At 43.3% G+C, this 15,946-nt stretch overlaps 1 protein-coding gene across 1 annotated transcript; it reads left to right on the top strand.

Moving 5' to 3' along the window:
* Nucleotides 1-2,507: 2,507 nt before the first annotated feature.
* On the top strand, nt 2,508-3,158 carry LOC134187654 (tigger transposable element-derived protein 6-like). The gene has a single exon (XM_062655805.1). The coding sequence runs from the start codon at nt 2,508-2,510 to the stop codon at nt 3,156-3,158; it is 651 nt and encodes a 216-aa protein (XP_062511789.1).
* The last annotated feature ends 12,788 nt before the right edge of the window (nt 3,159-15,946 follow it).

The raw sequence follows: 15,946 nt of genomic DNA, 5'->3' as shown, positions 1-15,946 counted from the left end.
GTAGATAGTTCTGGTCAACTATTGGTTACTTGTATTTATGACATCACAACTACTCCATTGTATTTCCTAGTATTTGAATATTTGCCCTGAAGATGGCTGTCGTACAACAGCCGAAACGTCGGCAGCACCTTGCTCTTTAAATATACGTTGGAATCAGAGAACTGTGCTGAAATTTGATCATGTCAACGGAGAGCCTCTCCCTGAAACTCGAAACATGTTCTGGAAAAGTTGCAGGAGGAGGGGCTTCGATTGAACAAGAACAAATGCTAGTTCATGCAGAAAAGGTCAAATATCCGGGGCATGTAATTAATGCCTCAGAGTTGCATCCAGATAACAAGAGAGTTAAGACCATTACAAAGACACAAAGACCAAGAAACGTGAGTGAATTGAAAGGTGCGAATAGGAATAGGAATGCGTGGGATGTGGTAGCATCCACGACGCAGAACGACCGAAATCGGGGTCAAACACCCACTCCCTCCAAAGATTCAAATACAACCTTCAAAAACAAATTGGAACGATTCGATCTCACCAAGGCTGAGAAGAGGACGGTCGCGATGAGAATTAGACAGATAGAGAAAATGTGGTGTAGTCTCCACCAAAGAAAACTCATCAAATTGGATTATATTCTATCCAAGATATTCACGCGAATGGAGGTTTCAGAGCAAACCCGACGATGTACACCCACCGCCCAAAAGACGCTAATCATCTAAGAGAAACTATGGAACACTATAAAGATCTCGTCCAAGGGTCCAAAAGACTACAATCATCTAAGAGAAACTATGGAACACTATCAAAGATCTCATCCAAGGGTGGTGAGGTACTCTATGGGCACCCAACTATTGAACGTATCGGGATATCCTTTCCATTTGACCGACGCTCGCCGACCCTTCTCCGTATCACCTCCATACGAAACAAGTCTTGGGACATCTTTGTAGCAGGAGCCCTCTATAGTCTCTCAGTTCCAGTCTTTGATCTTGTAAGTCACCGGGTTGGTGTTCTGTATTTCAACGACCTCGAACTCTTCTTCGGTCCAATTGTGAGTGTATCGTTTTTCAAAGGTCGTCTTCGTTTTAGCGATTCGAACTCGATCACCGATTCTAAATTTTGAGTTTTGTACGAATACTTTGTTACCGCACAGATGACTCCAAACGAGTGTTAGTTTCTTCTGGTTTTGGCTGGTCTCATTTGTATAGATCTGTGATAGGACGTATTGTATTGTTTCAACAGGGTATCCAAAACGTCAATATACCTATAGGTGTTGTTGGCCGAGAAGTTCTTCAACATCCTCGTTTTCAGGGTCTGATTACCTTCGCTCTAGATCGAATACCTGTGAATATTATTATGGCCGAGAAGTACTTCCACATCCTCGTTTTCAGGGTCCGATTACCTTCGCTGTAGGTCGAATACCCGTGAATATTATTTTCCTGTCATCAGCGATCCATGGTCCTATTGTAAAACTCACCACCACCGTCTTCCACAAGTTCCTGGGTTTTGGGGTATGATCGAATAAAATGCTTTCACCATAGCTTTACCAGTTTTATCCCGTAGAGGAATCGACCACGCGTACTTGTTGAACACGTCGATAATGTTGAGAAGATACTTGACTCCGTCGTTGTATTTCGAGAAAGACTGCGTGTCGATGAGATCCGCAGACCACGTGTCATTCACACCTTCCACTCTGACACGTCTCGTCGGAAACCCAGGTTTGCGGGTTTATAGAGTTCTTCAGCGAGTTGGTCCGTCCACAGTACATATATTACCTAAACCCATTGTCACAGGTAGACACAAGCCTTTCCGGCTTCACTACCAAATATACCTTTGAGTAGTGGCCCGATAAGTGGTATATGAGATATAATTCTACCCATCCACGACCCTCGATTTCTTTCCTTGACATAAATCTGGATTAATTGGTTCCACACCGGGCACGTAGATCTCATTAATCTATCGTTCTTTGTCAGCATAGGAGTCGGATTCAATTCCGGAGTCTTTCTTTTACACCTCACACAGTTCAACATCATGGTGTTAAATCCTCTACCACACGGCCTTCATTTCCCAACGACGGCACTTGGGTGAAATCGATAAGAATATCATGCATGGAGCGCCCTTGCCACCGATGAATAATAAGTATAGGCAATACAGTAGTCCTTCCCATTTGCGACCCCTATCATCTGCGACCACCTCCTATTTGCGACCACCTCCTATTTGCGACCACATTGACTGTGCTCGGACCAAATTTGTATAGCAGGTACCTCCTATGAGCGACCTCCTCCGTAACGCGAAAAGCAATCACCAAAATGTGTCACATGCACCTGTTATAGCGACCAACCAGGCCTCTGTGCATGTTCAATACTGGTGAACAGATCCGGGAAGTGCGTAACTGTTCGAGTGCACGTGTGAACTCTTGTCGGAAGCTAGTCTCAGAAGCACAAGGTTCTAACTCTGGAAGATCGGATTCGTGTAATTAAAAAGTTGAACAGGGCAAAAGCTGTCGCTGTGTAGCAGTTGAGATGGGCGTAGGAAAGACGCAAGTTCAATCTATAGCAAGAGACAGAAAAAGCATTAGACGGCAATGGGAGACTTGCCGGAGTGGCCCTAAACAGAAGTATCAGAGTAGGAAGGTGCAGTATGACGACATTGACCATGCTGTCTGGAAGTGGCTTGTTGAGACTCGTTCAAGGAACATTCCCGTTAGCGGTCGCTTGATACAAGAAAGAGCACTCGTCTACGCTGAACAGCTGGGTCATAGTGCATTTTTTGGTTCCAATGGCTGGTTAGAGAAGTGGATGATTAGACACAACGTACGCTTGTCGTGCTTGTCTGGTGAAGCCGCTGATGTAGATGCCAGTGTAGTTGACCACTGGTCCCGCCCATTGCAATCTCTATGGGAGGGCTATGAGCTGAGGGACATATTTAACGCCGATGAAACGGGTCTGTTCTACAGAGCTTTGCCCTCCAGATCCATGGTTGTGAAGGGCGATGAAGCTAAAGGAAGTAAGACGGCTAAAGAGAGAATAACTGCTTTACTTGCACGCTCTGCTGTGGGTGAAAACTTGACACCTCTTGTAATTGGACGCTCAGCAAATCCACGCTGTTTCAGAGGAGTGACAGCTTGTTTTCCTGTGACTTATGCAGCAAAAAAAAGCGTGGATGACAAGTGACCTCTTCCAATCTTGACTCAACACCGTGAACATTAAGATGAAACGTGAAAACCGGTCAATCTTGCTATTTGTGGACAACTGCTCTGCCCATCCACATGTTGTCCGCAGTAACGTAAAATTAGTCTTTCTACCACCCAACACCACATCTCGACTTCAGCCCTGTGATGCGGGCATCATACAAACTGTGAAGATGCACTATCGAAAAAACAACTGCTACGCAGCATCTTGGTCAGAATGGATGAAGCAACGTGTGCATCAGACTTGGTAAAAAGTGTCAATATTCTTGATGCCATCATGTTCCTAAGGAGAGCTTGGGATGCTGTTCAACCATCTACCATTACTAGATGTTTTGATAAGTGTGGGTTTGTGGAGTCGAGTGTGAGGGAGGAAGAAAACGAAACAGCTGGAGAAGAAGTGAATCTTGAAATGGATCTACAGTTTCTGGTGCATTCTGCTGGTACAACATGGGCTGAGTACTCAAACTGTGACCAGGAGCTGGCCACTTCCTATACTGAAGAAGATGTAGATTGGGAGCAAAGGGCACTCGAGCGTGCTGTTAACGAAGATAAGGAAACCCAAAATGAGTCTGACACATAAGTGGAAGACGATGCTGAGGCAGGGGGTGATGATACCAGTGAATGTCTGTCTGAGAGGGAGGCTGCTGCTCACTTACACCAACTTAGGGTCTTTGCTGTAGCACACGATAACTCTGAATTGTTGCAGCTGATTTCGAAAAGTCAAACAATTGTGGAAAAGTTACATCGTACCTCACAGATGTTCAATATACAAAGTAGAATCACAGTGTTTTTTCAAGTAGAACATTTACCGCACAGTATTTCTCTTGATCACTAACAGTCACTATAATACATAATAAATGAGCAAAGTACACTAGAAAGTTGGTTTCAGTCTCTAGCAGTGGATTAACGCATATAGTTCTGTATGTGCTCTATTGTAGAAGTCGCGTGTGTACCAAAACTAGTCACGTGCGCAATTAGAGATGTCACGTGCACCTCTGTGAGAGACCAACTCCGTTTTCCGACCAAATTTAACATGCTTTAGGGGTGGTCGCAAATGGGAGGGACTACTGTAGTCGCCACACAGCAAGCTATTTATATGTTGTAGCATACTCGAATTGTACACGATGCCTTTTCCCGTCTTCTCTATATACCATTTGGAAGGCGCATCCCGAAACTATCAAGTATTCCACATCTCGTCCCCCATCATTGTAGACGGCCCCCCGATGGGTGTTCACCATCAACGTAATCTTCGGGGTTGATGACTAGAGACTCATTGGCTTTTGGTTTGTAGGGTAGGGTGTCTTTACTGGTCGTTCCTCTACAGTTGGCTACCCCACGATTCTCGAGTATCTCGTTGATCTGTAAATTGGTTAAAGGTTTCCACGCCTTCGCTTCTTTACCCACGTGTGAATTCGTCATGTAGGCGAGGTCACCAGCGTGGTACTTTACTGGTTCTCGCCTAGTCCCGTTGTAATTCCGAGCCTGACGCTCTGGTGCAACGGCCGTTTCCTCTTCTACCGCTTCTCTGGCTGCGCGTTGTCTAGCCGTTAGCTCTTCGATGTAGCCTTAAGGATTTTGAGGGTGGTTGAGAGGTATATCCCAAAGACTGTCAGACAGCATACGGGATGACCTGCCGTACACAAGCATTGCCGGTGAAAAGCCCGTTGAGGAGTGATTAGCCGACCGATAGGCGTCAACAACCATCTGCAACCACAGGTCCCAATCATGTAGGCTCTAAGAACAATATTTGGCTAGCATGTCAATAATGGTGCGTATCATTCTTTTTACTAGACTATCGCACTGTAGATGGTACGGAAAAGTACGCACCTTCTCCATCCCCATTCTACACAGCTCCTTAATGAGGTTGCCTTCAAAACTTCGTCCCTGTTCTGAGTGAAGTAAGTGTGGCACACCGTGTCTCGTTATCACACAGTCGATAAGTGCTGTAGCCACCGTTTCGCTTTTAGTCGAACAACACGACTGCTTCCACCACCGGGTGAAGTAGTCCGTAATAACCAGTGCGACTGTTGCTTCGTGGTGTGCGTGGTAGCTCTAGAAAATCCATCGCTAGCAATTATTATGGTCCACCTATTGAACTCAGAGGTGCTCTGGAGTCGGTCTGCCAAGCTTCCTTTCTCGCAACGAAGTGACTACGGGTACGGGCCCGTACCCCCAACTTGCTCCGGCTACGGGTACGGCACACTGGTCACATGACGCGACACGTTGGTCACATGACAGCTTTGCTTTTTTGACGCTTGCGCATTGTTTGCACGTGCCGGTGACTGTCTGCACGTGCAGACTTCAAAGTTATTCGCGTAAATCTCCCCCGCGCAAGTGTGTTCTGACCACCGCTAGTTTCTTTCGCGCCCAAATGTTTGCGAATTTCTCAAGCTCGACAATCAAGAGCAGGTTAGACAGTCAGTGACTGAAGCCGTACATACATGGTGAGCGGTTCCGATAACGATTCACACTCGTAGGTCTATCAGAGAGCTGACCAGGCAGGAATGCGGTAGACTGAAGTTTCCTAGTGTGAGTCCAGAGCAGGGTCAGGTCATCACTGTCCCCAGAAGCACTCTTTTCAGCAACCCCCACACCAGTACTGTGATGCCCAGTGAGTCTGTGTGCAGAAGACTAGCCGAAAAGATCAATCAAGACTGTGACTGTAAAGATGAAATCCAGGCTGCTGGATTCGAATCTTGTTTGGTGTATTTGATCTTGATGGAATTAGAGAGTTCCTAGCAATACACGAAGCTAAATTCATCGCCTCACAGGTAAATTTGATTGATGCAAGAAAGAATTAACACATTGTTTGTCGTACTGACCCTTGCATACATACTCTTGACACGAATTTCACAGAAGCATGCACGCACATGTATCTGGTAAATATAAGGATTTACACATTCAGTTGGTGCCAACAATACTGGCTGACTTGGAACAAATACCGTAATTCACACCACTCTGTGCCCTCTGTCATTTATTGTAATACATCTTCAACGTAGATACAGAACATACTTTAAAAACCAGCAACAGGTCTCAAAGCAAATTACCATATGCTATACAGACACTATATAAAGCAACTTCTAATCTTCAAATATAAAGTAGTCACGTCACCTCTTTCTCGCCTAACGAAGATACAGAATTGACAATAAATATATCATTCCTCTTGTCCTAATTCAACTGCTTCTAGGGAAGCCTCTAAAGAAGCACTCATTGATGATTGATTTCCGAACTGTGAATTAGTTCCTCATACTTTGCGACTCAATTCCCTCTTTGAACAGAATAATCAGCTTACCACAAAAAATTTCTTTCAGCATGAGTAAAGTATGGTCCTAGCAGGAAAGTTGAGGAGTCATATAAATGAAGCAAACTACTATCAGACAGATCATATTCAATCACACACATTCAAATCTTTCAATTAAATCAATCAATATTAAAATCATGTCACAACTTTCTAGATTCCGAAACTAGTTTTATCAGTTTTGCTTCTCTACCATATAATTATGCAATTCAGAAATAGTGCAATAGAAAACGTTTCATAATTGCTATTACTTCAGGATTAGGGTTTCATGCTTAGGCAACTATATGGTGCTAATTCTTACATAATCGGTACTGCTCCAAATTGCAATAAAATTTTCAATTAATTATTCTTATACTTGGATGTACCAACAACTGACATTAATAGAATATCACTGTGCCACAACTGTCAACATTACCATGCGAACAGTAGCCCTGTTAGCAACATAACTCCATTGTGAAGATGTCTACCTAATTCTGCACTAGGGGTAATATGTTCTTTAATGTTTCTCCATTTAATTTTTTGTTAGGTCAAACTCTTGAGAAAAACTGGTTTTCTACAAATTTAACCATTCCTGACTTCTTGGATGTGACACCACTCAACAACCAAAGTTTCCAGCTATTCAAAAACATGTTATGGAACCAACCAGCATCTGCCATAACAACGACATGTGGTGACTTAAGCAGTCATCAAATTTCCATGTTGACTTGCAATCGTTGGCTAACAGAGGACATTCTGCAATATTTGTCTGATGTCTTAAATCAACGTTCAAGAGACTGTCTGTCCATAGTTCTCTCTGAGTATAACAAAACACGATTGCACGAAGTTGTTTTAGCAGCTGCAGAAGGCAAGGAAAACGTACGTCTTGCATTCTTGATCTTAAACGTTTCAGTAAATCAATTACTTCAGACCACCATGGCTTCCAACAAGTTGCTAACAGGAAATCACTGGGTGGTAGCTGTAATAGACGTCTGCGCTGAAACTACCTACTACTGTGATGCCTTAGGTTTTCCTATTCCCATCAATCTGTCAGTCGAAATACAGCAGGTTTATTTAGAACTGAAGAGGGTTCTTAGCAAGCAAATGAAAATGTTCTATCACACGATTGCTATGCATAAGCCAATGTTTGGCCCAATGGTGAACACATCTGTTCTCGAAATTGTTTGAACTTTCCTGTTTGATGCTGTTCTGGATGAGAATGTAGACACTCATTTAATCAGGAAGTACTTTCAACACGATGCTTGGCTGCTTGTGACCCAAGCTGTACGGCAGAAGCAGGAAACTCAAGGATACATTTGCAAGTACTGTTCCCATGATCTAGATGATGAGTCACAAGCAATTTTGTGCAACCACTGCCTTCAGTGGTTTCACATAAAGTGCGTGGAGCTGAAACAGAAGCCAAAGAAAAAGTACTGGTTTTGCAGACATTGCCACCATGCATGCCCAACAGCCGCGGATCTAGGATTTTTAGAAAGGGGGGGTTGAAAGTTACAACTTGCCACGCCCCATGCCCCATGTTGTACTGACATGTGACTTCGTCATTCCATTCAATTTCTCGTCGCTTCCATGCACGTTGTCGCTCATAGGGTCTCTCAACTCTAACTAGTTACGTACACAGAGACCAAGTCTTGCCAGTAATCAGCTCAATTAATCACCTTTAAGAGTTTCCTAATCACCTAATCCAGTCACGAGTATGCCTGGATTCCCTCCCTTTGAACCTCCCCTCTGCGGGTGTTCGGGAAATAGGATGCAATACCGACAAATGCCACCTTGCAGAACATTGCTGTACGAAAGCCACTCGTAGTCTTCCATCCATTTTCTCTGAAAAGACACCTTCCAGCGTTTGCCACTCTTCGTCACCTCATGAAAGTGGAGGACATCTGATGGAGCAGGTTTGACGTGAAATGTAAGGTGCTGCATTTTTTCGGCATCTGACATTTCATGAATTAATTGTCTAAGGCAATCAAAAGATCTATTTGCAGCTAGTACGAGGTTGCCCAGATCTATTATTTCTTCCACCCCTGACAAATGAACTGGCCTGTCGACAGCCTTGGAGCTAGTACTCACTGACCCGAAATCGCGACTCCGAGGACCTGAATCCGGGAGACTCAGACAGTCTAGAGGCACAGGTAAAACAGAACTGCTTTCTTCGCAAGCCGCTGTTGCTGACTGTGACGGTTGTCCAAGACAAGCGGTAATCAGACGTTGCTTTTTTGCTGGAGGTTGTCTAGCGGCTGCTGCTTTATCTGATGCGAATCTGTTACGCAGTGGAGAATCTGTTCAGAATGCTTACAACACGAAACCTAATTTTCTATTCATGCCTACCTTTTCAAAGCAGAGGACATGTTTACGTCTTTCAGTAAAACGCACGGAAGAAACACGAACACCGCCAAACAGGTAACGCGAGTTACGCAGCCTCGATCTCCGGACGTCTGTTTAGTGAAGGATACTCTGACTACTAGTAGACGTACTGCGTTTGCCCAATTTTTATTTTATTTCTGTCACTAGCTAGTGCTAAGTACTTAGTTTATGTATACTTTCTGACAGACTGAGAAGCAAGTGACTTCACTGGTGTAATTATTACCACACTTTGTCTTCCTACAACAGCGCCAGAAAAGGGGGGGGGGTTGCAACCCCAGCAACCCCCCATCTGGATCCGCTACTGCCCAATGTAGCTAGTGCTCTACCACGCTAGCTCTAGCCATATTTACGTATAGATAATTATCTAGACATACCTATTGCCGACTAAGATTATAGCTTGCGTATAAACTAGCTGTGACAACTCCGTTGGCTTCCTGTTGGGGTCTCAGGCGTCGTGAGCAGACAAGCAATCGATATACTCTGCATCGTTTCCCCATTTCAATCGATAACGACGTAGCAAGGGTTGTCGCCAGAGCCCACGAGAAAACGTCTCCCGATCTGAACAGTGTCGGTCGCACTCGTAGGCTCGTCATGTTCTAGGAGATCTCCTGTCATTAGTGTACTAAGTAACTGAACTACGGATGAATTCAAACCGTGGATTCTAAGATGACGTGTAATTGACGACGACGAGAACTCGGCGCAAGTGCGCTACTATCAGCTACTTGTACACGCATGCGCTCATTGATTGTTGTACACAAGTTATACTGTATAAACTGTATATACTACAGAGCAAACTCCCTTTACTGTGACAAATGTGTACGACAATTCATGACAAATCAAGGATAGAATGGCATAATTGTGACAGAGGAAAGCAACCAGCAAAATCAAGATTGCAGCGTGTCCATTGCAAGGGATTTTCTTGAGAATCTCTGACATGAAAGACTTAAATGCCGATAGCCCGTACAAGGTTGACACGTTTCGTTTTGCTGCTGGCCATCATCCTTTGGGATGGGCTACCGAAGACGGTGTGTGTGTGTGTGTGTGTGTGTGTGTGTGTGTGTGTGTGTGTGTGTGTGTGTGTTTGTGTGTTCGCGTGCGTGCGTGCGTGCGTGTCGGCTCTGGAAGATTTGATCTTCTCCGGCTTACCATCTGGCTTCTGTGATATCTTCAAACGTCATCATCGAGATAAATCATCTCAGATCGACAGAAGTGCCACACCCAGCGTTTGGGAGCGAGCCTACGGCAACATGTTTCTTTGCGAAAAACACCCGTCGCGCTACTCCTACGTTGTAAAGTGCTTCGATTGATTTCAACGTCGAAGTACTCATTGTCGTGACTTTACGTCTATTTCCGGTTATCGCCGATGGAGACGGAGGCCACGTGCACATAGTCCAGCAGTGAAAATGGCGTCTCTGCATGGACAAAAAAAAGTTGGTCTCCAGCGTGGAAAGAAGTAGCGATGGTCTATGGTGTGTGCGGGAGATCTTTACTGTTGGGTTAGCAATAAGCAGCAGTTTGACATCTCTTGCTGTGTGGAGAACTAAACGATTCAGGACACTGTACAATATATTAACAATGTACAAACTGATAGTGGATAAACTGAGTATAGATTTGCTTTTTTCACTGTTTATGCCATCATCTTTTGAGATGGGCAGGTTTAGGGTTTAGTGTGTGTGTGTGTGCGTGCGCCTGTGTGTGCTCGCGTCTGTTGCTACTAAAGGAGGTTATATAGATGTACAGACTAAATGATGGAGGCTGCAACATTGAGAATGGCCAATAACTGTCAGAGAAATAGTTATTGCGCAGTGTTTAACCAGTTTGTCTAGTGAGACAAATCATTGAAATGGTTATTATGCATGATTCAACTGTACGTATTTGCTTGTTCGACTTATCAAAGTATCCAGACATGCTCTTTTCTAGCTGGTGTAAGCTATAAGCTCTAGCTGGGGAATGTTTTTACTGGATATAAAGGGACTCATGAGAACAGAACACGACAACTGCGATGTGTAAGTAAGAGGGATCTGCGAGTGGTGTGTTGTCAGATGGCTCATGAGAATGGCAGCAATAGAATGAAGGCAAGTTAAGCTCTAAGTGGTAGCGACGAAGTTGTGGCCACGGGGTACGATAAACAGAAAAGACAGAAAGTTGATATCAACAAGTTGTATTGTTGTCGCGCGAGTCTGTTGTAGTATTAGATGTTGTTGATGTGTAGCTATCAGGTTGACGGTGCAGTGTAAGTGTATCTAGATACTTGATAAAAGAAACTTTGTAGATGCTGAAAGAAATTGCCATCAATTGCTTTAACTCTATCAAACAGCAGAACATGCACCAATAGAGAAAGCACGTGGTTAGTGTGTAAATGTTTGAAGATGTAGAGATCTATTGATATTAACTTGTAGTGTAAGTGTATCTAGATAAACATAGATTGCTGGGTAGGCTTTGAATTTAGCGGCTAGTGTCTAGTTATGAAAGTCTAGTCTTGTGCTGAACAATACAACGCTCTAATCGACTACGCGAACACGACTATGTCTCTCCATAACACATGGTGGCAAAAGTAAGTTTCAGTCGTCAGGAGTTTTCAGAGTAACAACCGTGAGTATGTCCACAGCTCAACTAAATACTCCAGAACCATTCGACTTTGCGATACCGAAAAGCTGGATCAAGTGGCGACGCCGTTTCGAGCGCTACAGACAAGAGTCAAACCTAATTGAGCAGTCCGGAGAAATGCACGTTAGTAAGCTAATCTACAGCATTGGCGACCAATCCAAAGATATACTGGTAGCATTTGGACTAACCGAAGACGAACAAAGAATTACAGCATGGGTTTGGCAAAATTTGACTGTTATTTTGTTAAAAAACCAAACGTCATACACGAGAGTTGTTCAATCAACGAATACAAGCGGAAGGAAGAGCGGTAGACAATTTCATTACTTCGCTATATACGGATTAGTGAAACACTGCAAATACGGATCTCTATGAGGCGAATTGATCCGGGACAGGTTAGTAGTCGGACTCCGAGATGCAAAGCTCGCCGAACAGTTGCAACTGGAACCCGAACTTAACTTAGAAAAAGCAGTTAGCAAAGTACGGCAATCCGAAACACTAAGACCGCAGCAACCAGTCGCAAGGAGCGAACATTCGAAATCGAATAGCCCAGATACACAAATGGATAGAATTTGGAAAACTCGAAAAGAAACCAAACCAAGCTTGCCTTCGAAGCAGCACGAACGAGACAAGTGTCCGAGATGTGGCCAATTTCCAAATCATAGTAGTAGAGACTGCAAAGCAAAAGATGCTAAATGCAGAAATTGTCGAAAGATCGGTCACTACTTTTACGTTTGCAAAGCAAGCAAAAGTCATGCGCCGTCAAAAGTCCATAATGATTTAGATACAAAATTGTAGTATATTGTAGAGCATGCGCAGTTGAGTGACTAATTGAGTGTATCAGAATTTATAGAATACCACAGTGGCGACGAGGATAGCGCTTTTAGAGCCATTGAACCGTTATCAACGAGACAAGGACTTTGATGAGTACATGGAACGGCTAGAGCAGTTCTTATTAGGCAACGACGTTCCCATAACGGGTGACAACCTGACATCCGCTCAGAAGGCCAAGCACTGGGAAATTATTTTGTCATCGATAGGACCCGATACTAGACGCTTCTAAAGGATTTAGTAGCGCTGAAGAAACCGACCGAAATGCCTTATTCGGACTTGAAGTCGCCATTAGCCCGCCATTTGGTTCATTATTGCAGAACGTTTTTTTCCAGGTTTCACGCGAAAGTTCATGGCGCAGAGGAATCCGTCACGTCCTTTGCGGCGGCGTTACAGCACTTGTCGAAAACGTTTACCGTTACAGATGAGACTCCTAATGGAATATGGGGAGACAGGTTTGTTCGTGGGTTGCGCAAGAATCGATTCGGAAGAAGCTACTAAGGAAAGAAGCATTGACATACGAAACAGCGTTCAAAATAGCCTTGAGCTATGAAGGAGAGGAAGAGGAGGCAGCACAAATCTCGGGGCCGTCGTCATCAGCGAAGGAATTAAGCGGTTGCAGTACACAAAGCTTTCAAGCTTCGTCCTGTTGAGGTACAAAACGTGGAGCGTACCAACAACAAGTGGTGCCTACATTGTGATAAAAGAAAACATGACTCACAGCAGTGTCGATTCAAGCATGTTTCCTGTTTTGAGTGTGGAGAAAGAGTCACATTGCAACCGTGTGCCCATCACGGAAACCAATAAAGCAGCACAGTGATAATGCAAGGGAATCCTGTCAAAATGGAAGTGGACACAGAATCCTCCAGGACCTTGATGTCACACAAGGAGTTGAATTGCCAGGAGACTCCGATGCACAAGACAAATATGAAACTACAAACATTTACAGAAAAAGAAATTGAAACAGTTGGAGAAGCCAAATAATGTTATGTCATCACTGTTGGGTAAGTGATGCTTATCGTTTGATCTCGTTGGCACCGCTAGTTGATTGACCCGTAGATCCTACGCTGCTCTAGGTTGCCTCTCTTTCGTTTGTGAGTTGTTTTGCGGTGGAGTGTTATATATTATTTGTTTGTTGTGTAGAAAAGAACGATGTATTGGTTTAGGCGGTGAGCAGACGTGATATTCAGTCAGTGACGCATGTTTTAAAAATGGAGTCGATATCAATCCACGTTACGAGTATGGGGATGGTTGTGTTGTGAGTTAGAATGTGTGTACAGTATTCTCTGTAATTTAACGAATCAAAACACGCAACAAAATTTTTACAATTTTACAGCTTGTTCTTAATTTTGGGGAATAATAATTGGCGAGCGAAGCGAGCCTCTCTCTTGTCATGTCAATTGAGCTCGAGATATATTATATATCTATATTTATATATTTATATATATACGTACGTCAGTATTTGTCATATCGATTTACGGCAAAACAGAAAGACAAATCGACAAAACGACGATGCCAGATGAATGCAATTTTGACTCCGTAACATATGCGCTAAAATTTGAAGCAAGGGATCCCTTTTGAGGGGTCGACTCAATTGTAATTTGTTGGCGATAAGACTCAAACGACTCTCGATTTTGCTCCCTTACGCGACTAAAGAGCAAAGGAGACCGATTCGTGACAAGCGGAATGAAAGGAAAAGCTAAAAGAAGAGAAAAGTCTGTTTTTTGAGTTTCCGCGCGTTACTTTGATAGAAATTATTGCTACGCAACCATTATCACGTGACTATGCGATCATTGTTACGCGACTATCTCAGTAAACGAGTGAGACGATTGAAGCGTGAACGAAGAATTGAAGACAAAAAGAAGAAGAGCAACTGAAAGTCTTGAATTGGGCGTTCAGTTATTCGATTTGGGCCTTCAATTATCCGACTCATGCATTCAATTATCCGATGTTCTGTCTTGAAAGTGCTAAATTTATAGAAATAATTATTTCAGTCTGATTAGAGTCAAAACCGCGCACATTTCTTTCATGACGTCTTTCTATGATGCTCACTCACGTTTCAGCTGAACGATAAAAGATTGATTCAAGAAAGGTGGGAAGGTGAAGTAGTGAAATTCGAGCTTTTGATTAGCTAAAAACCCGCTACGACGCATGATGGACTGTTGCATGGTATCACGCAGGACGCGTGGTTTACAAAGTATACGGGTTTAATTACACCACGATGACGGAGTATTAGGTGTTGATGTAGGCTTCCTAGATATGTAGATTTAGTTCGCTCCCAACAGCTCAGATAGACTTCCGCAGAAACGTGAGACACCAAGATTAGTACAAACGAAATTATCCTACAACACACGCTAAAAATTCACGCTGAAGTCAAGATTAATTACAAATTATTGCATCTAGACTCTCAGTGATGATTTGTTTTATCTGGGACGTCCAATAGTGAAATTCTATGATAGAAGAATTTTAAAATTTATTATGGCGGAGGTAAAAAGTTCTTTGTGAGTGCACTTGTACTCTTTTGCAGCTGCAAGAGTAAGTTCACAGCTACACGATTATGCAGCAGCAGCAGCAGCCACCGACGCAAGCTCAACAACCTCAACATGCTCGAGACAAGGTGTGTGTGTGTGTGTGTGTGTGTGTGTGTGTGTGTGTGTGTGTGTGTGTGTGTGTGTGTGTGTGTGTGTGTGTGTGTGTGTGTGTGTGTGTGTGTGTCACAGCACCACACAGCTGTTACTGGCCATTGATCAAATCACATCAGAAACTGAATCATGAGATTAATTGCCGAGCGTAGCGAGGCTTCTATTCGGGGTTGCACAACAGAAATGGGCGTGGTCCTATATGGGTCTCCATCGAGCTTTTGGTATATATATATATATATATATATATATATATATATATATATATATATATATATATATGTACACACAAATCTCAAATTTCTCCTCCCCATGACCACGTTTCATGATAGGACCTACCTTAAAATTCGTTTCCGTGTCCGACTACAGATGAGTCTAAGAACGATTCGTGCAAGTGACCAAACCACGAAGAAAATGCTTCATGAAGTTTCGTCGCCCCATCCTTTTGTATTGTAGCTAGGGATTGTGTGTACTTGACAACCAAGAAACACCTTCAGGAGTTGAATGCCACCTTCAGCCAACTATTCACACCTCCCATACTTACAGTATGCATCAATCCTTTACTACACTGTGCTGCATCTAACACTGTTGATAGTCAATGTTTGCTGATATCAATTTCTATGTCAGTAAATACCATACCACTGTCGTTACAACGGAACTGAGTGCATACCTAGACTGTACATTTCAATTGTCTTGATCAAGATCCCAAAACGATGACTACCTATACCAGGCCTTTAGATGTAATCTAAACTACTAGGAAGTTGCATGTTTACTTCCATGACAGCTAGGTCGGGTTTCAACAAATACGTATTGTCTAGCTAGTATATTTATTGGCGAGCGAAGCGAGCCTCTCTCTTGTCATGTCAAATGAGCTCGAGATATATTATATTATATATATATATATATATATATATATATATACGTACGTCAGCACTTGTCATATGGATTTACGGCAAAACGGAAAGATGGATCGACAAAACGACGATGCCAGATGAATGCAATTTTGACTCCGTAACATATGCGCTAAAAATTGAAGCAAGG

This window comes from Corticium candelabrum, chromosome 12 (assembly GCF_963422355.1).
Source record: "Corticium candelabrum chromosome 12, ooCorCand1.1, whole genome shotgun sequence".
Taxonomy (NCBI): Eukaryota; Metazoa; Porifera; class Homoscleromorpha; order Homosclerophorida; family Plakinidae; genus Corticium; species Corticium candelabrum.
Note: the sequence above shows the minus strand (reverse complement) of the source record. Positions and strands in the feature narration are given on the sequence as shown.

Coding starts and splice junctions, on each gene's coding strand:
- LOC134187654 (XM_062655805.1), top strand. CDS start 2,508: ATGGGCGTAGGAAAGACGCAAGTTCAATCTATAGCAAGAGACAGAAAA.